The sequence below is a fragment of the Lactuca virosa genome, chromosome 7 (assembly GCF_052849685.1).
Source record: "Lactuca virosa cultivar CGN04683 chromosome 7, Lactuca_virosa_CGN04683_v6, whole genome shotgun sequence".
Classification (NCBI taxonomy): Eukaryota; Viridiplantae; Streptophyta; class Magnoliopsida; order Asterales; family Asteraceae; genus Lactuca; species Lactuca virosa.
This window is the reverse complement of record NC_136432.1, coordinates 155,203,863-155,229,949: the sequence shown is the minus strand read 5'-3', so window position 1 is coordinate 155,229,949 and position 26,087 is coordinate 155,203,863. Positions and strand designations below refer to the sequence as shown.

General features: G+C 39.1%; 1 protein-coding gene across 1 annotated transcript; it reads right to left on the bottom strand.

Moving 5' to 3' along the window:
- Nucleotides 1-825: 825 nt before the first annotated feature.
- Nucleotides 826-4,510, bottom strand: LOC145127256 (uncharacterized). Its single transcript, XM_079062477.1, has 9 exons — nucleotides 4,478-4,510; nucleotides 3,512-4,291; nucleotides 3,316-3,405; nucleotides 3,180-3,196; nucleotides 2,946-3,087; nucleotides 2,489-2,791; nucleotides 1,826-1,924; nucleotides 1,008-1,106; nucleotides 826-912 (listed from the first exon to the last, which is right to left on the bottom strand). Exons 1-9 carry the CDS (start codon nucleotides 4,508-4,510, stop codon nucleotides 826-828), a joined length of 1,650 nt encoding a protein of 549 aa, XP_078918603.1.
- Nucleotides 4,511-26,087: the final 21,577 nt, after the last annotated feature.

Here is a 26,087-nt window from a genome sequence, read left to right as displayed (position 1 = left end):
ACATGACTTTTTTTTATTCTTCACTATAAAACAATTTAAATTGTTTTTAAGTATTTTATTGTTTAGAAATGAAATTTATACAATGATATGCGATAAGGATTAACGTGGGAGAGAGGTAAGGGTGGGTAGCAAATAGCAATTACAATGAATTACGAATGTATACTCTGATCGTTTTTAAATGATAAGTCAACTTCGTTTTTATTTTATTTAGGTGAGTTGAAGTTAGCAATTTTTAGTAAAATAAAAAGTTGTGACAAATAAATTTAACCTCGTTTACATATAAAAAAGATTAGTCAGTGACAGAGAAATCTCTAAATCTTTAAATATTCTACAATTTTATTTTTTTCATCCATTTTGATTTTCAGTCATAATTTTTTTATTTGTACAAAATCTGAAAAAATCAAAATTTTAAAATAGGATTCTCTACAAAATTAACAGTGTCATGAAAATTTGAAAAAAAAAAAGTAAATAAGAAATCACCAAATGTCATAAAAAAAGGAAGGGGGTAGTATACACTAACTAATAAAAATAATAATAAAATTTAAGGTTTATACTTAAATTTAAACAAATCTGTGGTATTCAAAAAAACTTTGGATGAGTCTAAAAACTTTTTCAAAGTTTTTTTTTTCTTTTTTTGTGTTTTTAATCCCTAAACAACTTAAAAAGACTGTTTTATCATTTTCATTTCTTTTTTTAAATCTATACTAATATATTTTCAATTTAGAAATAATAAAAAACAAATTCAGCTACCCCACCCACCCCCACCAGTACCCTCCCCCATCTCTCTCTCTCTCTTTCTCTCTCCCCCTCTCTCTCTCTCTCTCTCTATTTTGACTTTCTTTTTCTCTTTGACTCTCTTTCCCTTCTCATTCTTATATTTCTCATTCTCATCGAGTAACACCACCATTCAACCTGGAATCAAATGAAAAAAAAAAACTCAAATAAATCCATGTCAAAATTGGAATAAGAGTCAGTGAAACATTAACATCAACTTACACATAGTGTACCTGCAACTTGAAACTCGAATGAAGAAAAAACTCAGATTGCAACTCTATCTCCTGCCGAAAAACCTTTAACACCCATTTCTCGACCATCATCTTCTTCCCCTATTAATCAAACACACATCCACACAATAAAATGTTCATCTTTTTCACGAGGCATGATGTCTAAGTTCTTTTGTAAGGGTGTAACTTAAACAAGAAGAAAATGCCAATTAAATCAACATACGATGATTGTTTACAAGAAGGGTAATGAAAACTCATTCAGACAATTCAACAAACACTTGGCATGCACCTACAAATTCACATTATTCAATTTAAACGTTGACAAAACTGTAAGATTAGTCCCTGTGGTATTCAAAAAACTTTGGATGGAATCCAAAAACTTTTTCACTTGCATAGAAGGTCCAAAATCAATGTTTTTTTTGTGTGTTTTTAATCCCTAAACAACTTAAAAAGACTGTTTTATCTTTTTCATTTCTTTTTTTTAAATCTATATTAATATATTTTCAATTTAGAAATAAAAAAAATTCAGCTACCCCACCCACCCCCCACCAGTACCCTCCCCTCATTTCTCTCTCTCTCTCTCTCTCTCTCTCTCTCTCTCTCTTTCTCTCTCTCTCTCTCTCTCTCTCTCTCTCTCTCTCTTTATTTTGACTTTCTTTCTCTCTTTGACTCTTTTTCCCTTCTCATTCTTATCTTTCTCATTCTCATCGAGTAACACCACTATTCAACCTGGAATCAAATGAAAAAAAACTCAAATAAATCCATGTCAAAATTGGAATAAGAGTCAGTGAAGCATTAACATCAACTTGCACATAACGTACCTGCAACTTAAAACTCGAATGAAGAAAAAACTCAGATTGGAACTCTCTCTCCTGCCGAAAAACCTTTGACACCCATTTCTTGACCGTCATCTTCTTCCCCTATTAATCAAACACACATCCACACAATAAAATGTTCATCTTTTTCACGAGGCATGATGTCAATAAGTTCTTTTGTAAGGGTGTAACTTAAACAAGAAGAAAAGGCCAATTTAATCAACACATGGGCGGAGCTTGAACGATTGATTTGGGGGGGGGGGGGGGGGGAAGTATTAGAAACTAAAATTAATGTTTTTATACATGAAAGAACCAAAAGAAAAATCAGCAATTAAACACCAAAAAATACCTAAAATTACTCACCAAAAATACCTAAAATTACTGTTCTTACACATAAAAAGAAACCAATTTTTTTTCAACAATTAAATACCAAAAATACCTAGAAGAAAAATTACAACTCAGCCCGACGACCTTTAAGATCTTTAAAGTCATCAATGACCGACTTCGTATCAATGTTTTCAGCAATTTCTCTTTCTATGTAAACCACCAAGTTGTTTACGAGAAAGTCATCTGACATCTTATTGCGAATGCGGTTCTTGAATATTTTCATTGCTGAAAATCTTCTCTCTGTTGTTGCAGTAGAAATCGGAAGTGTCAAGATAATCGAACCACTCTATCAAGCAAATAATACGTCTCACGTTTCTGAGTTTCCACAAGACCCTTGCATAGGTCAGCAATAGTTGATACACGACTTAGCTTGGGATTATTTGTCATATCGATATTAAAAATATCTAACTGATATCGTAATTGAATTATCTCTTGCTCCGTAAAATCTTCAGGATAATACTTCTCAACAAGAAGACAAATCTGATCAGCGTTAATCACTTTAGGGTGTTCTTTTGAAACTAAAGTAGAACTAAGACTTAACAACTCCATCGCTTGATCATTGAATCTACTATTCAACTCATGTAACTGTTTGTCCAATGTGGATGTAAACAAATCTACTCAATAAAAACGTTCAAAAGTAAACTGATTATCGTTTTTTCGAGGACGGTATCAAGTAGAAGTATATGGAGCTTTCATATACGGCATATCTACTTGATGTTTCTCACAAAAAAATCTTTACATGTTTAAGTAAAGAATCCCATCCGTTGTTCCTGAAATCATTTAGACTCTCCTTTGTTGCTGAAACTAACTCCATGGCATTAAGAATATCTTGGGATTTCTTTTGTAGAGCTTGAGAAAGTATATCAGTTTTCCCATTACTTCTTTCATCAAGTGAAGAATAAACACAAACTCAAATGATTTCAGGTAACAGTAAGCTGCATCAGCATCTCAGCGTTGAGAATAAGTAGCAGACACATCATCAATTATTCCCTGGAGAACAACATGAGTACAATTAAACATGTTAAGCAAACTGCAAATGGAACGAAAATGAGAACCCTAACGTGTATCACCAGCTCTTCTTAATGTCCCAACTTGATTCAATCCTTTACCTGATTCGATTTCACCAAGTTCCAATAAATGTTTAATCTCAGTTGCCTTTTCCTTTTGTAACTCATCATGATGCTTACTGGAAGCACAAACTATATTAATTGTAAAAATTAAGTTTGTAAAAAATTAGTGTATAGGAATAATTTCCCTTGAAGCAGCCACCAGTGCTAGTTGTAATGTGTGAGCGAAGCAGTGAACATAATACGCATAAGGACAATCCTTAAGAACAAGTGCCTGTAATCCATTCCATTCCCCTCTCATATTACTAGCACCATCATAACCTTGGCCACGGATTTTGCTAACATCAAACTGATAGTGCAAAAGTTGTCTCCACATATTTGTTTTCAAGGTTAATGATAAGGTATCCCTAACATGAACCAAATCCAAGAACCTTTCCCGTATGATCCCTTCTGCATCAACAAATCTCAAAACTATGGCCATTTGCTCTTTTTTAGACTCATCTCGTGACTCATCAACCATGACACAAAAGTATGAATTCCTGACTTCACTACGAATATGCTTCCGAACTTTATTTGCAATAATACTAAGAATTTCTTTTTGAATATCTCCAGAAGTATACTTTGAATTATAAGGAGCATTCTCTAATATAACATTTGCAACTTCATCATTATAAGATTCTAGAAGTTTTAGTAGTTGAAGAAAATTACCTCGATTTTTGGAATTAGGCGTTTCATCATGTCCTCGTAAAGCACAAGCTTGGAATGTCAACCAACGAACTGTGTCAATTGAAGCTTTTAATCGTAAACGGTTCTTCAATATTTGTGCTTCATTTTGCTTCACTATGATATTTTCAATGTGTGTTGCTTGGTTCATCAAGTTTTCAGCAAATGTATCAGCATTTCTATGTTGTGAACAACCAATGTGCTTCAAGAATGCACATTTTTTCCCATCATTAACTTTTTTCCAATTGTCAAATCCTTTAACAGTAAATGCATCATAACCATGGCACACACTTGGCTTATCATTAAATATATAACAAATAAAACAATAAGAAGCATGTTTTGTTGGAGAATACTCTAACTAGTTAGGGAAAATGTTGAACCAAGAATATTGGAATCTACGATGATGTTTCTTTGAACCTTTAGCATGATATTCTTGAAGACGTATTTGGAAAGGTCCTAAAGTCATATAAGCTCGTCTTACTTGTTCCCTTAAATTAACTGGATATTCCCACATTTACTTTCGTTTAGCGGGATCACTTTCTAGATGCTTAAGATCTACTTCATTAGGATTTGATTGTGTAGCTTCAGCAATATCATTCTCTTGTTGATTTTCATGTTCTTGCGGTTGCGGCTCACTTGTTGAAGCTTTGTGGCGTTTACTCTGTTGATTTTCATTATGAGTTTTTTCATCATCATTCTTTCTTTTGAAAAAAGAATCAATAGTTTTCATCTTTCCCATGAAATTGTAAGATTTGTATGATTGTATCTGTAAAAATCAAAATTGAAATCATAAGCTCATAAGCCAACAACCCAAATTCTGCAAATCTTCTTTCTAAGAAATCATTCAACTAAAATTCTAACAATACTCCTAACAATCAAAATTCTGCAAAAAATCTTATTTCTACAAATCTTATTTCTCAAAATTTTGCAAAATTCTGAAATCAGTTAATTAACAATGCTCCAAATTCTACAAATCTTATTTCTAAGAAATCCTTCAACTAACATTCTAAGTTCTAACAATACTCCTAACAATCAGAAATCTAAATCAATTAACTAACAAAATAACAATTGTAAATAGTTAAACAATGAATGAGTTTCTGTTCTGATTTTTAAGATAAGTAGATAACTCAGATTTTGATTTTTGTATTCTGGAGAAAACAAAAAAAAACCTGATTAAGTAATTAAGTGTGTCGTTTTTTCCAGGCCTCACTTCACAATTCAGAATTCACATTGATTGATTCCAGACTTCAGTTCTGATTTAATGATCAGTTGATCACTAAACTACTCGATCAGCAACAACGTGACAGCACGCAGAACGCAGGCGCGCAGCAGCGAATTTGCTTCAGACTTCAGTCTTCAACGAGGATATGGACGAACGATAATGACGATCGTTTTTTTTGTTTGATTCGGACTATTGGAAAGCACAGGAGGGGCCACAACCCAATTTTTTAATGTATGGGCTTAATATGGATAAAAAAGATATGAATTATTTGCACTTCTAATAAAAAAATCAGGGGGGGGGGGCATAACCCCTCCCGGCCCTTTATATACTTCCCCCATGAATAAACATACGATGATTGTTTACAGGAAGGGTAATGAAAACTCATTCAGGCAATTCAACAAACACTTGGCATGCAACTACAAATTCACATTATTTTTGCAAAAAAGGAAAAACCTTTAAGAAAATCAGTTAAAGAATTTAAATCGTCACAATATAAACACGAACCTCCAACAACTAAGCACCATCTTCTTCCTCAGAATCGGACAAGAAAACCTCAAAATCGGACCTTGAAACGAATTTTACTCGAAAGAATCTACTGTTTAGTTTAAATCACAAGACCTAGCTCATAAAATCAAGTTGATTCTTATTAGAAAAGTCAGGTACAATGACGCGGTTCTAATTGTTTTACCTGCGAGATGAACAGAAAAATACAGAGGACTGAGATGAACAGAAAATACAGAGGAAGTGGTGAATCGAGATGCTGAAATTGTCAATTCCCCGATGCTGAAGTGGTGACTTCTAGGTTTTTTCCTCTCCAATGTATGTATGTGTTTGTGATATATTTTTGAGTTGCAGATGAAGGTGAGGAAGAAGATGTGTATGTGTGTGTGTGAGAGAGAGAGAAAGAGAACAGATGGAGTTATAAGGTGGGTAGCTTAATTCTTTTTTTTTTTTAAACTGAAAATGTACTAATATAAATATAAAAAATAGAAATGTAACATTCATAAAATTCATGAAAATTTAGAACTTTTTCAAGCATTCAAAAACCATTATTTATTACAAAATGTTTTCAAAATTGTTCCATATCAGAGTATCCCAGAAATCAAGATCATAAAATGTGAGGAGGTGCACGATCAAGCCTTCTCCTTCCCGCGATCATCCAAAGTACCTGAAACAAAATCCAAAATTGTAAGCCCGAAGCTTAGTGAGTTCCCCTAAAATACCAACGTCATACAAACCATAACAATATCATAACAAACAGCATGCGTACAGAGTCTGCAGTATGACTGGACCGTCCTCACCTGGCCTTCAGTCTATCTGGCCCACTCTCAAAACCTTTAGCATGTCTGGTCCGTGCTACCAGGCCTTTAGCCTGTCTGGACCGTTCTCCGGGCATTCGGACTGACTGGTATCCCCATTGGGCCTACAGTCTATCCGGTCCCCCTAGGTATGTTGGCCTACATCACAAAGCAGGACCGCCTCAAACCACCCCCAAACATACAATCAACATATAAATAACAAATGCTAACATGTACAAATAGTCATACCAATCTAACAGATCACTAATCATAGCATTATCCTATATACCAGGATACCGAACTAACAGGTCACATAGCATCATCCTATATACCAGGATACCGACCTAACAGGTCACTAAACATAACATCATCCTAAATACCAAGATACAGATCTAACAGATCACTAAGCATATCATCATGTGATAACCAGGATAACAATCCAAAAGGTTCGACATTGGTTCCTTCGACCCTGTTAGTATAGTGTGGTAAACTCACCTCGCAAGTAGCACTGGATGATAATGTCAAACTCCCAAACACAGCTCCAAACTCAACCACCTACAATCATCATAGGACCAATTCTATCAAGACCCAAATTACCAAAGTACCCTTAGAAGTCAAACTTGGTCAACCCTAGGTCAAAGTCAAAGTCAACGATCAAGGTCAACAGTTGTAACGCCCGCAGATTCGGGCTAGTCAATTTAGAGACAATGAGCATCAAAATGAGTTTTTGATGGAAGACAATTTAGAAGGAGTAATCTTAACCAAGCTGTAGAATATGTCACAAGGGTTCCGTACATATAAAGAACGCTGAAATCTGAGTTATAACGAAGAAGTTATGGTCCGTCGAAGTTTCGCGACAAAACTGGCACGACGCCGTGTGACGTAAATAGTGAATTTACGATAGAGCGACTTTTAGCCTTAGCGATCTAAACAAAAGTTGTAGAATATGTTAAACCGAGAGCGTCCATAAAAAGAACGCCCAAATCTGACTTCGTATGAAGAAGTTATGATTTTTCGAAGTTTCGGCTTAGCAGTGTACAGCCCGGAACTTGAATATTAGATCGAGTGCTTTTTAACCGACACAACCTAAACGAGAATTGAAGATCTCGTTAATAGTAGCGTAACGATAAAAAGACAGACGAAAACGGATGTCGGATGAAGAAGTTATGAATTTTTAACGGACCAATCATGTCCCGGCCTGTTAAAAATATAACTTTAAAAATAAAATCAAAATTAGCAGACGGAGTCTAACGAAAGTTGTAGAGTACAGTCCCGCCTACGCGTGGATATAAAGAACGTCGAAAACGGAGATCGTATGCGAAAGTTATGAATTTTAGAAGTCGGGAAGCAAATCTGCGAAGTTGATGACGTGGCATGATCTAGGCCGATGCTTGTTGTCCACGGTCTCGCTTCGGATTGTGACACCTGGCCTCACATACGCCCAACGTTCGCATCGGACGCCCAGCGTACAAGTACACCTCGTGTACGAAGTCCTTACGCCCAACGATCTCGCCTCGCATGGTCCGAAATGGGCCACGATGACCCAGCAGCTTGCCGACGCGTGTGGTACGATCTCCGCAGTACGCCCCGCGTCCGAAGATTTACGCCCCGCGTACCTGCAAAGCTCAGCCTATAAAAGGCATGCGAGGGCTGCCGGATTTGACACACATTTCTCTCATTCTTTCTCTCTTTACTTTCTCTCTCTAGCCCCTAAACCCCCCTAAAACCCTAGGAAAACCCCTAGCACCCGAATGAAACCCCGGAGCTCCCGAAGGCTCTGAGAAAAAGAGATTTTCGGCTCGGAAACGTTGCTCCAGCGAAGCCCGGTTTTTTAAAAAAAAACGATGTAAGTGAGCTACGCCTACACCATTTTAAATATAGCTTTTATTTAAATATAGTAGCGTTATTATGAACCTATAAATAAGATTTATCAGTGATTCAAAGTCGTTATACTGATTGATCTACTTACGGGAATGATGTCTAGGCTGTGATTTAGTGAAGTGTTTAAAGTGGGATTTCCAAACAATATACGTCGTATACCAAACGGACCCTACCTCCGATATGATCCTACCTGGTTGTTCCTTACTTGATAGATCATGAAGTAGACTCTGAGTTAATAAAGAATCTAGATTAATAATTAGTCGCAATGAATATTCGACTAAAATCTAGTGGTAATGATACTAGGTTTCGTCGAAGGAAAATAAATTAATAGAAGCGAAGCGCTGTCTGAGTACGAAATCACCACCTTAACAAGTGAGTGCATAGTTACTTTAATCTTACACGTAGATATGAAGTATTACGTGCTACGTGTGCATATTATCTGTATACTTGCTATCTATGCTGGATGAACGATTTTATACATGTTTTAAATGATTTAAACTGTATATGTATTTTATATCTACAAAACATGTTGGGTAAAACATGGGTAGATTAGAGATGAGATAAATGATGAGCGATGAAAGATGAGATGAATGATGAGCGATGATTTATGAGTGGTAAATTAGGGTGAGAAGCGATGACCTAAGCGATGAGCCAAGCGATGACCTAAGCGATGAGCCAAGCGATGACCCAAGCGATGGCCCCGTCATCTAGCAGAGTATGGATGACAACCACGGACTATTCTAGACAGTCCAGTGGAACACTAGCAGGCTCGCAACCTATAGGTGTTGTGAACGATGTGTTCACCCGGTGTACTCTAAAAACCCATTGACATGTATTGCGAGTGGACTCTCGAAAACGATACTGTCAATAAACGAGATTAACCCTGGTGACTATGCAGACTTAGTGCCTAAACCCTGGTGACGATGGACTTTGTGCCTATTCCTTAGGATAATCCTTAGGAATGAATGGGTGAGGAATAGTTGATTCTTAGGGTAGATCGTTAAGAGTAAAGAAGATAATGGGGATGCGTAATTGGGTTGATTGTTTGATGTTTAAACATAATAATTATATTATTGTGGGTTGAAAACCCTATGTACTCACCAGGTTTCCCAACCTGACCCACTCAATCTTATTTGTATCACAGGTGTCTATATGAAGCTACTTTACACTGAGAGATTTAAAAGAGATGTAGATCACTAGTGTAAATGAATGTAAGTTCTGTTTATGATTATGTTTCTGTATTGACAATGACATCCCAAGGTTTTGAAAATGAATAAAAATACATTTCTTCGGAAATGCTTTGTTAACGTATTTATCATGTTTTTCTGGGAACAAATTCCGCAACATTTTTATTAAAAGAGGTACTCTGATTTTTATAAAGCATAAACAAAATCGGTCTTTTCTAGGCCGTGAAAATGGGGAGGTCACAGTTGGTATCAGAGCATTAGTTTAAGCGAACTAGGAATAAGGATTTATTTCTAGACTTAAACTTAGAATGCTAAGCGATGATCGTGAGGAGTGTGTCTAATATATTTTAGGAAGTACACCTGAATAGACACAAGCACTAGCTTAATTAGGGAAGATGCCTAAAATGCTTTTATGTGCTAAATGATTTATGATGCTTTATGAAGCTAAATGTCCGAACGGATCTATGGTCTGTTGCCGACCGGATTTGGAAAATTTATGTGTTCAAATTTCTAAACGTTTAAGTACGGTATTAGAACTGGCATGTAACTTATCAGAATGATAGGGAGGTTTACAAGTCAATCGTAAATAAAATATTTCCTATCTTAATTCTCGTCATTTCACACCAAACATATGATTTGGTGTATAAGATCGAAATGGCAAGAACCCGAAGCGGAGTCAGAAACACAAACGGAAATAAGAATCAGCAACCTCAACCCCAAGTGATTGAGCCAGTACCTGTGGTGGTAACTGGACCTGAGCCAATCACAATGGCTGGAGTACAAGCCATGGTCCAGGCTATGTTGGTTGAGCAAAGAGAAGAGATGTGGCAAATGTTGCAAGAAAATAGGGACGAACCTACAATACCCATTATGCAACCTGAGCTGATCGTCGAGCAATCGGAGGAAGGAAACTATAGCCGCACTGTGAGTCAAGCAAGAACCCAAGGGGCAAGGAGGAATGGCCCAGAGAGGGGAAATGACAAGGATGGGCGGATGTATAAGAATTTCTTGGGTGCAAAACCACCGAGTCTTTTAGGAAGCCCAAAACTAGTGGAAATTATGGACTGGATCTCCGAGATGGATATGGTATTTGAGAGCTGCAACCGCAGCGATAAGCAAAAGACTGTCTTTGCGGTCAGACAACTAAAGATCGGAGTGCTAAGTTGGTGGAAGTTGTTGGCAGATACAATGCCACGAGGAGAAGCCATGCGAATGTCTTGAGAAGCATTCATGGAGCAGTTGAAAATGCAATACTGCTCAGAGATAGATCTGATAGACCTAAAAAACGAATTTCAGAACCTGAAGAAAGGGAAGATGAGTGTTGATGAGTATGCCACCGCATTCACCGAAAGGATGAAGCTATTCCCCTACTTGGTGCCTACGGAACTCTCCAAGATAGATAGGTTCGCTAACGGGCTGCCCACAGACTTTGGCCTAACGGTCAAAATGGCAACTACTTTGAAAACAACGGTTAGAGCAGCTAAGAATGTAGAGACCCAGATAAGATAAAGGGGTCTAGAAAAAGATAGGGCAGGAGAAAAGAGGAAGTTTGAAGGATGTTCAAGGCCCAACAAGGAGACTAAATTCTTGAAGTTTGGAGGAGGAGGAAGAGGTGAAGCGAGATGGTGTGATAAGTGCGAGAAGAAACACTTGGGAAAATGTGGCGAAGAGGTGATATGTTTCAAGTGTGGAAAGTCTGGGCATTACGCCAATGAGTGCACATTCAACAAGAAGGTATGTTTCGGATGTAAAAAAGAAGGGCATATTTCTAGAGACTGCCCAAAGAAAAACGAAGCAGCAAGGCCGAATGCACCACCAAGGCCAAGGGCATTCCACATGATCCTCGAAGAAGCAGACAACAAATCGAGGAATCAAGGATGAGGACTTCATATCCGAAGGTCGGGTTATGCAGTAGCCATAGTATTATATGGTGTAGCCTATTAGAGGCATAGTCTAGGGTGAACCTGAACACCTATGTAATCGTTTCAAGGAATAATATAAAACTTTCGTTTTGTTATCTGGTGTGTTAAGTGGTTAAGTGATTTTCTTGTATGGTGACTTGGAAAACTGCAAGACAATACTTGGGACGAGTATGAGTAGGTGTGAATGGTAGTAGAGGCCTATACTATCGGAAGCACAGGACTCGCACTTGGATCAGGGAAAGTCACAAGGTTACCAAGGAAGTAGTAATTGATTTTGTTTTGTTCATGTCTGTCGTTACCATTGTTTCGGTAATGACGAAGAAGATGATTGTTAATCAGACCCTAGTGGTCATATCAAATCGAGTCCGACTAAGATGAGTATGTTACGTGGTTCAGAGAACCAAGTTTGATGTAGCATCCGACTTAAGCCAAAAGATCGAAGTGAAAGATAGTCAAAGCGATTGCGATCGTTGTTAAAGTAAGAAACTTGTAGTTAGAAGTGCTATGTACTAGAATGTGATTACATCACATTAGAACATGAAGGAAGGTATACTCTGTTCTAGAATTTGACTCTAAAAGACATGAGTCTAAGCGCTGCATCATACGACGAGATGTCATTAGAACATGTCTCATCGGTCTATTACGGTAATCGAAGTAAATACTGTTGCCAAAGGAGCAGGAGTCTCCAATAAGGATCGATATTGTGACTTGAAGGTCACGATTGAAAGTCTAACATAAGATAGAGAGCAGGTGCGAGATCGAGCACTAATTGCAGTCAAGAAGACCAGGAGTTAGATACTCATTCAAAGGAACATAGAAGTTACGATTATTACCTAGGATGAGGAGATAACGTATGGAGTCATTATACAACCCTGTTTCGTTGATGATTCTGGGACGTAATCATCCTAAGGGGGAGATAATTATAACGCCCGCAGATTCGGGCTAGTCAATTTAGAGACAATGAGCATCAAAAATGCGTTTTTGATGGAAGACTATTTAAAAGGAGTAATCTTAACCAAGTTGTAGAATATGTCATAAGGGTTCCGTACATATAAAGAACGCCGAAATCCGAGTTATAACGAAGAAGTTATGGCCCGTCGAAGTTTCGCGACAAAACCGACACGACGCCGTGTGACGTAAATAGTGAATTTATGATAGATGACTTTTTAGCCTTATAAATCTAAACAAAAGTCGTAGTATACGTTAAACCGAGAGCGTGCATAAAAAGAACGTCCAAATCTGACTTCGTATGAGGAAGTTATGATTTTTCGAAGTTTCGGCTTAGCAGTGTACAACCCGGAACTCGAATACTAGATCGAGCGGTGTTTAACCGACACAACCTAAACAAGAATCGAAGATCTCGTTAATAGTAGCGTAACGATAAAAAGAGACGAAAACGGATGTCGGATGAAGAAGTTATGGATTTTTAACGGACCAATCTTGTCCCGGCCTGTTAAAAATATAACTTTAAGAATAAAGTCAAAATTAGCCGACGGAGTCTAAACGAAAGTTGTAGAGTACAGTCCCACCTACGCGTGGATATAAAGAACGTCAAAAACGGAGCTCGTATTCGAAAGTTATGAATTTTAGAAGTCGGGAAGCAAATCTGCGAAGTTGATGACGTGGCATGATCTAGGCCAATGCTTGCTGTCCACGGTCTCGCTTCGGATTGTGACACCTGGCCTCGCATACGCCCAGCGTACAAGTAGGCCTCGCGTACGAAGTCTTTACGCCCAGCGATCTCGCCTCACATGGTCCGAAATGAGCCACGATGACCCAGCAGCTTGCCGACGCGTGTGGTACGATCTCCGCAGTACGCCCCGTGTCCGAAGATTTACGCCCCGCGTACCTGCGAAGCTCATCCTATAAAAGGCATGCGAGGGCTGCCGGATTTCAAACACATTTCTTTCATTCTTTTCTCTCTACTTTCTCTCTCTAGCCCCTAAACCCCCTTAAAAGCCTAGGAAAACCCCCTAGCACCCGAAGGAAGCCCCGGAGCTCCCGAAGGCTCCGAGAAAAAGAGCTTTTCGGCTCGGAAACGCTGCTCCAGCGAAGCCCGGTTTTTAATAAAAACCCGTTGTAAGTGAGCTACGCCTACACCGTATTAAATATAGCTTTTATTTAAATATAGTAATGTTATTATGAACCTATAAATAAGATTTATCAGTGATTCAAAGTCGTTATACTGATTGATCTACTTACGGGAATGATATCTAGGCTGTGATTTAGTGAGGTGTTTACAATGGGATTTCCAAATAGTATACTTCGTATACCAAACGGACCCTACCTCCAATATTATCCTACCTGGTTGTTCCTTACTTGATAGATCATGAAGTAGACTCTGAGTTAATGATGAATCTAGACTAATACTTAGTCGCAATGAATATTAGACTAAAATCTAGCGGTAATGATACTAGGTTTCGTCGAAGGAAAATAAATTAATAGAAGCGAAGCGTTGTCTGAGTTCGAAATCACCACCTTAACAAGTGAGTGCATAGTTACTTTCATCTTACACATAGATATGAAGTATTACGTGCTACGTGTTCATATTATTTGTATACTTGCTATCTATGCTGGATGAACGATTTTATACATGTTTTAAATGATTTGAACTGTATATGTATTTTATATCTACAAAACATGTTGGGTAAAACATGGGTAGATTAGAGATGAGATAAATGATGAGAGATGAAAGATGAGATGAATGATGAGCGATGATTTATGAGTGGTAAATTAGGGTGAGATGCGATGACCTAAGCGATGAGCCAAGCGATGGCCCCGTCATCTAGAAAAGTATGGATGACAACCACGGACTATTCTAGACAGTCCAGTGGAACACTAGCAGGCTCATAACCTATAGGTGTTGTGAACGATGTGTTCACCCGGTGTACTCTAAAAACCCATTGACATGTATTGCGAGTGGACTCTCGAAAACGATACTGTCAATAAACGAGATTAACCCTGGTGACTATGCAGACTTAGTGCCTAAACCCTGGTGACGATGGACTTTGTGCCTATTCCTTAGGATAATCCTTAGGAATGAATGGGCGAGGAATAGCTGATTCTTAGGGTAGATCCTTAAGAGTAAAGAAGATAATGGGTATGGGTAATTGGGTTGATTGTTTGACGTTTAAACATAATAATTATATTATTGTGGGTTGAAAACCCTATGTACTCACCAGGTTTCCCAACCTGACCCTCTCTGTAACATCCCGAACTCCGCAGGTATATTTCGAATCCCTCCTCTTTATAAGTTGCCAATTGAAGTCCCTGGAGTTGGTTGAGTTGGGCCATGAGAAGTATTAGGACTAAAGTTGCCACTTTGATTCAGGAAGGAGTACGATGAGCGTACATAAGGGTATGCGGAGCGTACTAGGCGCACCCTAGTACGCTGGGCGTACTCATGTCAGGTGCAAACCCTAATATTTAGGGTTGGGAACTATATAAACACCCTTATAGCTCATTTCCTCTGATTATCCTCAGCCTCCATACCCCAGAGAACATTCCAAACCCTAGTTTTGTGTGTGAAGTGTGAGTTGGTGTGCATTTTGAACCTTTGAAGGTGAAGTCATTGCACTAAGGAGTTAGAGAAGGAGATCAAGGTTATAGATCTGAAGTTGTGTTGTGCCCTAGAAGCTTCAGAAGGTAAAAATCTTGGAACTTTATGCTTGTGTGTTATAGATCTAGTCATTCTAGCTTTATGGAAGCATTCTTGTCCAAAATTCCCAAAATGGTGCATGTGATGACTTGGACGAAATGGGTTGTCCTTTCAGACCTTAGAAGAGTTCCTAAGTGATAAAAATGAAGTCCCAATAGCTAGATTTGTCTCATGCATGAAGTAGGAAGGTCTTAATGGATTAAGACCATGTGTTAAGAACTTTCTGGACGTCCAAAGTGATAAAGTTCGAAACTTTATGGTTCAATGGCACATTTGGTCGATGGATCTGGAAGTTGGGCTTAAGTGCTTAAGCCATTAAGCACTTATTAGGGTTTTGGTGAAACCCCGCATACGCCCCGCGTAATTCCTGTACGCCCAGCGTACGGGGTCAACCACCCCGATGGCGGTCAACATAGGGCAGGCGTATGCCCAACGTACCGGAGGAGTACGCCCCGCGTACGTCCTCTGATTGGACTTTGGACATTGGGCTTCGGGATTGGGCCGCTGTTAGACTATTTGGACTTGGGCCTTGTTGGGCCCTGAATAATTGAAGGTGGGTCAGTTCTGATAAGGGGTCCTATGGTAAGGCCCAATTAGGAAGTTAGGCCAAATTGGAAATTAGGCCATTGTTGGGCTGTGTTTTCGGACTAGGAGTAGTGGATGGATATTGGGTCTTGGGCCCAATTTAGTGAAATGGACAATATGGACCCTTTGGCAATTTGGAGATCCCACTTATTAATTTAGTATTCTCCATTTTTTTAGGCAGTCAAGATGATCAGTGAGGCAGCGGTTGGAGACTCCCAGTTCAGTTATGCACTACTTGTTAGGTGAGTTATCCTCACTATATCAACAGGGTCTAAGGCACCAAGGCCGGCCCTTTATGGATTGTATTCGGATTATTATATGATAAGCCTACTGATTTACATCCTGGTAGTTAGGATAATGAGGTGCTATCCCTAGTGTTCTGGTTAGGTCGGTCTCCTGGTTGTAGGATCATTGCTATGCTTGTGATCTGTTAGATCGGTTTGACTGTTATATGCATGCTATTATTTGTATGTTATCCATGTGCACATGATTGTTTGTTTGGGGGTTGGGTTGAGGCAGTCATGTTTCGTGCTGTAGGTCAACATACTCGGGGCGGTACGGATAGACTGCATGCCCTGAGGAGGCGGTCCAGTCAGGCCGAAGGCCCGGCGAGCGGTTCGGATAGGCTGTAGGTCCTGCGAGGCGGTCCAGTCATGCTGAAGGCTTATTATACATGTTGTTTGTTATTATTTTGTTGGGTGGTATATGTTGGTATTTTGGGGGTAACTCACTAAGCCTTCGAGCTTACATTTATTGATTTTTGTTTCAGGTACTTCAGGTGACCATGGCAAGGCGAAGGCGTGACATACACATCCTCACATTTTATGATTTGGGATTTCTGGGAACTCTGATATGAAAACATTTTGAAAACAATTTGTGAACTATGTTGATGGTTGAATAATTTTATTTACCCGGATTGGTTTTGAAAAGTTTAAATTTTTAGTAAATTTTTGGGTTGTTTCAAGTTGGTATCAGAGACTTGGTTTGAGTGAATTGGAGGAACACTCGTGTGAATCCAGTCTCAAATCAAGGAAAGATTTTCAAAATGATATTCAAATGAATTTTAAAATCAATAAAGGGGATGTGATGTGTACTGTCAGCCGGAGCCAGTAAGTAGACCCCAAAATATCATACAGTTATTTGATTATGTGATATGTTAGAACGGCATGCTAGTACTAGGCTAAAGATCTTCAGGAAATTGCATGATATAATTGCCTGATTATGTGATACCTGCTAGCCTAGGGTTTCCTTTATATGAGATTGACATCATTATTGTAGACGATTAGTGTATGCATCACGGTTATACATAATTAAGATCTTATAGCCTGAGAATGTTTGATTTGGCCTTATGTTCTGTTCTTGTTTGATTGGGGGCTTAGGGTAGGATCAGATATTCGAAAGTCTATAGGGTCCAACGTTATGTATGGCTAGCATACACTAGTGTTGCAGTGTCACACCCCCGAACCAGACGGCGGAAACGTCTGAGGGCTCGTGTGACTTAAATTGAAATATCATCACAATGAATATACATGAAACATAACATAAACATCCCCATGCATTAATACATTACAACCGTCATTGTTCACATCCAGTACATTGTTTACATTACATAATCCATAGCATAAATTGTTTGAGAGTCACAAAACATAACATCCTAACACACTTGGCAATTTTCTTCGGCTTATCTGTTACCTGAGAATACAAGTTATTTTGAAAACGGTCAACATATATAATGTTGGTGAGTTCATAAGCAGGTTTGATATGAAAATGTTTTGTGTAGTTTGTAAAACCTAGAAAATCCGATATTTTCTGAAAAGACAATTGTTTACGAAATAGGTGTGATGATCCATAAGTATATGTGTGAATGATTTCAAACGTGTAAAAGTAGTATGAATTCTTGCATTATAGTTATCGAAAGTGAAAGCGAATAATGTTGTTCCCCCGAAAAATCCGATGTTTTCCGATATAAATAATATGATCGTTTTGTTTTATTGTATCGTCACAACGAATGAATATGATTTCCCATGATTACTTAGATGACATTGGATCTCTATGTGAGTCGTTATAACCATGCATAATAATGACTATTTCGTCTGTCTTGGCATTCTAGTGAAAGCTGGTATTGAATTTAAGATTTTGTCACCCTAGACTGGCCGAGTCTAACTGTAGCGAACAACTTAGGTGTGGGGGAGTCACCCCCGTATAGATCTATACACAAACTCTCGCTCTCCCTCCAGGAGAGTTTGATTATAACTACAGACTACGACCGACACTTATTCGTGTCGCCTGTTATTACTCATTAAATCCAAATGAAATTGAATAACCTTGTTTAACGACCTGATTTATGTTTACTTAAATCAAAGGTAAGCCTAACAGACGAAGAGAAGAGGACTACGGGGGCCCACTAATCATGTATGTTATTATAGGCTGTCGAGTATGCGACGGACACGTTAGCCCATCACACATATGATTGATTTGGACCTTACTAGCAATGCAAATGGGCCACTACGGCCCAATAGCATGTAAAAGTCATTGAGGGTCCATTAGGCATGTAATTGGGTCACCTGAGGCCCAATAAACATGTATTATTTATATTGGGCCTAATAGTCATGTTAATGGGTCACGAAGGCCCAATAAGCATGATTAGAAGTATTAAAACCCAACCGATATAATGTTTACTTGTTTGTATAGTATTAATGTCGTAAGGTTTGTTTCACACGAATTGTTTAATCGAAAAGTCACCACATTCGCCAAATTGTTTTATAATGTTTAGATTTATAATATATATATATATATATATATATATATATATATATATATATATATATATATATATATATATATATATATATATTTCTATTTAAATCCATAAGTTATTAAAAATTATATATTTTTGACCCAATTATTTTAATATTAACATAATTGACCCAGAAATAATTGTTTGACCTATTCAGCCCCTTTTCTAGTAAAAATGACAAATTTTTACCCCTTTTTATGAAAAATGACATTTTAGGTCCTTCGATTATGTTTCTTGACATTTTCGGCCCAAACACTCATTTAAATCATGATTTCAGCCCAAAATAAGGTTTTGGACAGTTTCAGCCCTTTAATTAAAAAGATTTACACTTGTAGTCCAAATTTTTGCAATTTTTACAATTTTATCCCAAAATCCAAAAACTTTGCATTTTTAGTCCTATTTGGTAAGAAAGACATTTTCAGCCCCTGAAATTTGTTTATTTATGTTTTTAACTCATATTTTGATAAACTTGCAATTTCAGTCCCTTAAGTTTCATATTTTTCGCAAATTGGGCCTAAAAGCCGAAAAGCCCAAACTTTAGCCCATTAGGCTAAAATTTACACTTTTAGTCCTTTAAAAACCGTGATTTTCATAATAACTCATAATTTAAGTGATTTGACCCTTTTGACGCTTATAAAAACCGTAAATGACATCATTTCCTCCATCTTTTGCTTATTTGTCAAAAATGGTTCATAAATAGAATTTGTGTTTTGTTTTACTTAGTTTGGACTTGTATAATACTTTTGCCTTGATAATAATATGTATAAGGTATCTTAGGTCACATATTTCCTTAACAAGGTTAAGAATCTTGAATAGATCAAGTTTCTAACACATATTCATCAAATAAATTCAAGAAATCACACATATCATACAAAAACACATGGATCTACACATTTTACTTGTATTCTCCCCCATAAATCATGTAAAAACCAAAAACAAAGGGGTATGAACTCACCTTGGGTTTGTTGTTTCGATTTTTAAGGAAGAAATGGAGGGATCTTGGCCTTTAGCAAGCTTTCTTGAACGGATTCGAACTCAAGAAGTTCTTGGTGGCTAAATCACGAAATTTAGGTGGTAAGAGGAGTGAATGAATGTAGAAAGAAAATATGTTACATAGGTTTGTGAGATCTTACCACTAGAATGAAACTTGAAGTGATTTTTGGATGAAAAATTCCTTGGAATGCTTATAATTCTCGAAAATTTGGATGAAATGAAGGAGAGTATTCTTGAATGTTTGAAGAATATTTTTGAGAGAATGTGGGTGGTGTGGGTATGTGGTCTCGGCCAAGAAGAAGAAAAAGGAGAGGGAAGGAAAAATTGCATGGAAACATGAGACTAGGCATTGTTATATGTTGAACAATGCTTAATTATCCATTAAACCATGTTGAGGTGTCTAACTCTCATTTATCCTCCATAAACTTTTTTTTATATATATAGATGGGCCGAGATTCTTGGGCCAAGAAGAAAAGATAGAGTAGATTTGGTCCATTTACCTTAGCTAGGATATTTGGATCCTAAACATAGAATTTTTCTGCCCATTGGGCACTTGGAAGCATTCACGGCCCAAAAAGAATAAAAGAATGGGTTTATGGCCCATTAGGGCTAATTAGATTTGTTATGGCCCAACAAGGCCCATTGAAGGTAAGCTAATCCATTTTAAGCCCATTATGGCCCAAAATGTTAAGTTTCATGAAAATGGGTCCAATTAGAGCCCATTTAAGAGTTCTAATCCAAAATAGTCAAATAGGAGGCTTATTGGTCCATTAGGCCCAGTAAGAAAATCCTAGTCCTTATTGGACTTAAACCGGGATTTTTAGGGTTTCCAATCTTTTTTTGACTATTTGAAGCGTTGTATAGAGTGTTTGATGGAATTTTGTTGTTATTGAATAAACATCATGTTTTCAAGTCATGGATACAATTATTGATAATGCTTACATAAGGATAGAACTTCCTAGCCAAATTTGCTAGTTGTGACATCATCCCCCCGTTAGAGGGAATTTCGTCCCGAAATTCTTTTTGGAGCTAGATTTGAGAATGCGAGAATAGGTGAGGGTACTTTTGCTTCATCTGGTCTTCGCGTTCCCATGTGAATTCCGGTCCACGTTTGGCGCTCCACCGAACTTTCACAATCGGAATGCGACTTTACTTAGTATGCTTCACTTCCCTGTCCATGATTTCAACTGGTTCCTCAATGAACAGGAGATTCTCGTTGATTTCGATTTCTTCCAAAGGGATGACGAGAGTTTCATTGGATAAGCACTTCTTCAAATTGGAAACATGGAACACGGGGTGTACACTGCTGAGCTCGGTAGGTAGCTGCAGTCTATAAGCCACTGGACCAATTCGGGCAAGAATCTCGAATGGTCCAATGTACCGTGGGTTTAGTTTTCCCCGTTTCCCGAAACGAATCACCCCTTTCCATGGAGAGACCTTTAGCAACACCCGATCCCCGACTTAAAACTCCAAGGGCTTTCGCCGTTTATTAGCGGAGCTCTTCTGTCGGTCTCGTGATGCTTGAAGTCGAGCTCTGATTTGAACTATCTTCTCTGTTGTTTCGCGTATGATTTCTGGTCCTGTTAATGCATTGTTTGGTGTCTATCCTCTTGCTAGCTGAGTGTCGCCTACCTCAGCCCAACACAACGGTGATCTACATTTACGACCATATAATGCTTCGAAATGAGCAACTTTGATGCTTGTGTGATAACTGTTGTTGTACGAAAACTCAATTAAAGGGAAGTGGGTATCCCACAACCTTCCAAAGTCTATCACACATACTCGAAGCATATCCTCAAGCGTTTGAATGGTTCGCTCGCTTTGACCATCCGTCTGTGGGTGGTAAGCAGTGCTCATGTCGAGTTGTGTTCCCATAGCCTTTTGAAGTGATTGCCAAAAGCGTGAAGTGAACCTACTATCCCGATCTGAGATGATAGATATTGGCACTCCATGGAGTCTCACAATTTCCTTGATGTATATTCTTGTCGGTCGCTCCATCTTGTATGTCTCCTTTATTGGCGGGAAATGGGCGAATTTTGTCAACCTATCAACTATTACCCATATGGCATCCATTTCATCAGTTGTCTTGGGTAATTTGGTTACAAAGTCCATGGTAATCCTTTCCCATTTCCACTCGGGTATTACCGGTTGTTGTAATAGTCCCGCGGGCTTTTGATACTCTACCTTCACTTTAGCACAAGTGAGGCACTTGCTAACGTAAGTGGCAATCTCTGCCTTCATGTTAGGCCACCAATAACATTGCTTAATATCCAGGTACATCTTATCTGATCCCGGATGGATGGAGTATCGTGTCTTATGAGCCTCATTCATGACTACCTCTCTGAATCCCCCAAGTTTAGGGACCCAAATTCGGTTCATGAAATAATATGTTCCGTCCTCCTTGACTTCGAAGTTCTTTTCTGTCACACCCCCGAACCGACGGAACGGATGGCGGAAACGTCCGGAGGCGGGTGACGTCATGTGTAGTATCACAACAATTGTATCATAGTAAGCGTAGTAAACACAACCATTACATTATAATATGAATATTTACATTGTTTGAAATCATAGTTTGTTCGCATCAATATATAACAAAATTTAAAAGACGTGACTCCAAAATGCTCCGTCTTCTCCAAAAGTTGGCAAGAGTACCTGTCTATTGTTGCCCTGAGAATACAAGCAGTTTTAAAAATATCAGCATAAAGCTGGTGAGTTCATAAGCGTTTAGTTCTGGTGAAAGAAATGTTTCTTTGATCCTTTGAAAAGTGTTTCCCAAGAAAATCCTATATTTTCTTATGAAAGATGTTTGATTATCCGTTAGTTGTATGTTAAACAGCCTGTTTATGTAAGGTTGAGTTATCCTAGGAAAATCCTATATTTTCCTCAAAAGTTGATAGTTGGTTATCTGTTCTTGTCTGAGGTGTACAAGTATCTACCTTACTTGTATCGTTAGGTATAGTTTCCTTGAAAAACCCTGTTTGTTCCCTGTGAGGTGTATTAGCCTTATTACATAAATAAAACTAATAAATATGTGGTGAACTAAATCCTAAGGGTATTATCAATACCCTCTAGTAATCAAATCGGTTATTACTTCGAGGTTAGTTCACTGGTTTCATTATTACAAAAGTAAATTTTGTTATCTAGGTTGCGAGTGTCATAACCGTACTTAGACTTGATATGGCACGTAACGGGGCCAGTATCTTTTATGACTTTGTCACCCGTAGACCTGACGGTCCAACTGTAGCTAGCAGCGAGGTGTGGGATAGTCAGTCCCGTATAGATCTATACACAATAGTCACGCTCTCCCTACAAGAGATTCTGGTTACAAGTGCTAGTCCTACACTCTCGAATCCGGTGGGAGTGTTACCAAGGACGTGTCTCCAACTTTAGACTAACAATTTGCATGTAATAATACCGAAAATCCTGTTTATGTTTTGTATGAATTCTTTATAAAATATCACATTTTATGACAAGATTCACAAATTTCTTTGCTTTAGTTTTGAAAACTGTTTCTACGAGTTGATTTGTTAATCGTTTGGTAAAACTGTTTTCTGTGTTAAAAGCATACTGAACATATAGTTATTTTAAACAAAATAATATGCTTTGAGCACAAGTTTCCTTGTACTTTTGCTTGTATTCCCCCTGAAAACATGAAAAAAACTCGGAAAAAGCGTAGGGGTATGAACTCACGGTTTAACGTAGGATTCAGGTGTACGATCGGTTACGAGTGTTGAGAGTCAACTGATGTTTCGTATGCAAGCAGGTCCTATTAACATATAGTACACATATATGTATTAGATTAAGGTATTCCATGATAAAACATGACGGGAAACCACCCTAAAGACTTGGAAATGCTTGAACTAAGTGTCGGAGCCATAAATGATCGGTCGGGGGAAGGTGTATGGCCATAAGAGTGTGTGTGCGGCCAGGGTGTGCGCCCAGGATGTGTGTGCGGTCGTACAAGGGAGTGTGCGGCCGTATAGAGGGGTGTGCGGCCGTACACTCTTCATTCTTGCCCAAAATGTCGATTTTCAGGTGTTTCAAGGCCAATACTAAGTCCAACTAGACGATAGGGGATCAAACTCTCACTTTGGAGGGTTTTTGAGGTGTGTAAGGCCACCTTATGAAGGTGTGCGGCCGTACACCTTCAAGTGATGAAGAACACGAAGAACATGAAGAGTTTTAGGCTTAGATTAAGGTGTCTTACCAGTATAACAAGCTGAATGATAGAGTACTTCACGTTTTTTAGGCCCTTAGAGTGTTCTTGGATGAAGATTCTAGAGAGAGAAAGTAGTGTGCAACCAAAAGGGAAAAAGAGTGAGTGAAGGGGTCTCCTCCTTTATATGGAGGTGGGTGTACAGTTGAGGGGTGGGTGTGCGGCCGCACACCCGTACACTCCTCCCGAGAGGGTGTATGGCCCGAATGTTGTACTATGACTTGGTATTACTCAACCTAGGACCCAAACTTTGATTGTACGAGGCTTAGAACGCTTTATCGAACCCTTAAATTGTGTAAAATGGTGATAAAATCGAGTTTAATATTGATATAAAGATCAATTATACAGGATAAAAGTTTCGGGTTGTCACATCATCCCCCCGTTAGAGGGAATTTCGTCCCGAAATTCGAACATAGAATACAAATCATGAATTAGAGAAGAGATGCAGATATTTCTGTTTCATCTGATCTCCGCGCTCCCTAGTGAATTCAGGTCCCCGCTTGGCATTCCAGTGAACCTTCACTATAGGGATGCGACTTTGCTTTGTTCGTTTGATCTCTCTATCCATGATTTCGACTTGTTCTTCCACAAAGTTCAGGTTCTTGTTGATCTCAATCTCGTCGAAAGGAATCGTAAGGGTTTCGTCGGCTACGCATTTCTTAAGATTCGAAACGTGGAGGACAGGATGAATGTTGCTAAGTTCTTGCGGTAAACGAAGTTTGTAGGCTACGGGACCGATCCTAGCGAGGATCTCGACTGGTCCTATGTACCTCGGGTTTAGCTTCCCACGCTTTCCAAAGCGTATCATGCCTTTCCAGGGTGAGACTTTTAGCAGGACACGGTCTCCAACCTGGAACTCCAAGGGTTTTCGTCGTTTATCGGTGTAGCTCTTTTGTCTATCTCGTGAGGCTTTCATTCGTTCTTGGATTTGTACGATCTTTCCGGTGGTTTCGCGGATGATTTCTGGGCCAGTGAGAGTGCTGTCAGGGACTTGCCCCTTGGCTAGCTGCGTGTCGCCCACCACAGCCCAGCACAGAGGGGATCTGCACTTGCGGCCATAGAGAGCTTCTAAAGGCGCAGCCTTGATGCTTGTGTGGTAACTGTTGTTGTAGGAAAACTCGACCAAGTGCAAATGGGTGTCCCACGACTCACCGAAGTCAATGCCACATGCTCTCAACATGTCTTCCAAGGCCTGGATGGTTCTCTCACTCTGCCCATCTGTCCGAGGATGGTAAGCTGTGCTCATATCCAGCTTAGTTCCAAGAGCTTTCTGCAGTGACTGCCAGAACCTCGAAGTGAACCTGCTATCTCGATCGGAGATAATGGACACAGGCACACCATGTAGTCGAACTATCTCTCGGATGTAGATTCGTGTGAGTCTCTCCATTTTGAAGTTTTCCTTGATCGGCAGGAAGTGGGCGGATTTAGTCAGTCGGTCGACAATTACCCAAATGGCGTCGTGCCCACTTGGAGACTTGGGTAATTTGGTGATAAAATCCATAGTAATTCTCTCCCACTTCCACTCAGGTATCTCCGGCTGGTGGAGTAGGCCTGAGGGCTTCTGATATTCGACCTTCACCTTGGCGCAAGTCAGGCACTTGCCCACGAAGGTAGCGATCTCTGCTTTCATGTTCGGCCACCAATACAGTTTCTTGAGATCGAGGTACATCTTGTCCGAACCTGGCTGAACGCAGTATCTAGTCTTGTGAGCTTCGTTCATTACAACCTCTCTGTAACCACCAAACTTTGGGGTCCAGATCCGGTCCATGAAATAATAGACTCCGTCTCCCTTGATCTCTAGGTTCTTTTCCATTCCTCTCAAGGCTTCCCCCGGTATGTTCTCTGGTTTTAAGGCTTCCAACTGAGCCTCCTTGATTTGTGCGGAGAAATGGGAATGGATAGTCATGGTCAGTGCCTTCACTCTACAACCTGAGTACTCCTTCCGGCTGAGGGCATCTGCCACCACATTGGCCTTGCCGGGATGGTAGCGGATTTCGCACTCGTAATCGCTGAGTAGCTCAACCCATCGTCGTTGTCTCATGTTCAGTTCCTTCTGGTCGAAGATATGCTGCAGGCTTTCATGGTCAGTGAAGATGGTGCACTTGGTTCCGTAGAGATAATGTCTCCATATCTTCAATGCGAAGACTACTACTCCCAGTTCCAGGTCGTGCGTTGTGTAGTTGACTTCGTGTGCTTTCAACTGTCTTGAGGCATAAGCAATGACTTTTTCCTGTTGCATAAGCACACAGCCTAGCCCCTGATTGGATGCATCACAGTAGACAACGAAGTCCTCCGTCCCTTCGGGCAGAGACAAGATAGGTGCGTTGCACAG

Bases quoted from the DNA above. Each gene is read 5' to 3' on its own strand.
- LOC145127256 (XM_079062477.1), bottom strand. From the start codon at position 4,510: ATGTGGGAATATCCAGTTAATTTAAGGGAACAA. The intron at 1,925-2,488 runs GTTCGATTATCT...TTTGATTAATAG, and splicing joins ATTATTTGCTTGATAGAGTG to GGGAAGAAGATGACGGTCAA. The intron at 1,107-1,825 runs GTACGTTATGTG...TTTGATTAATAG, and splicing joins ATTCGAGTTTTAAGTTGCAG to GGGAAGAAGATGATGGTCGA.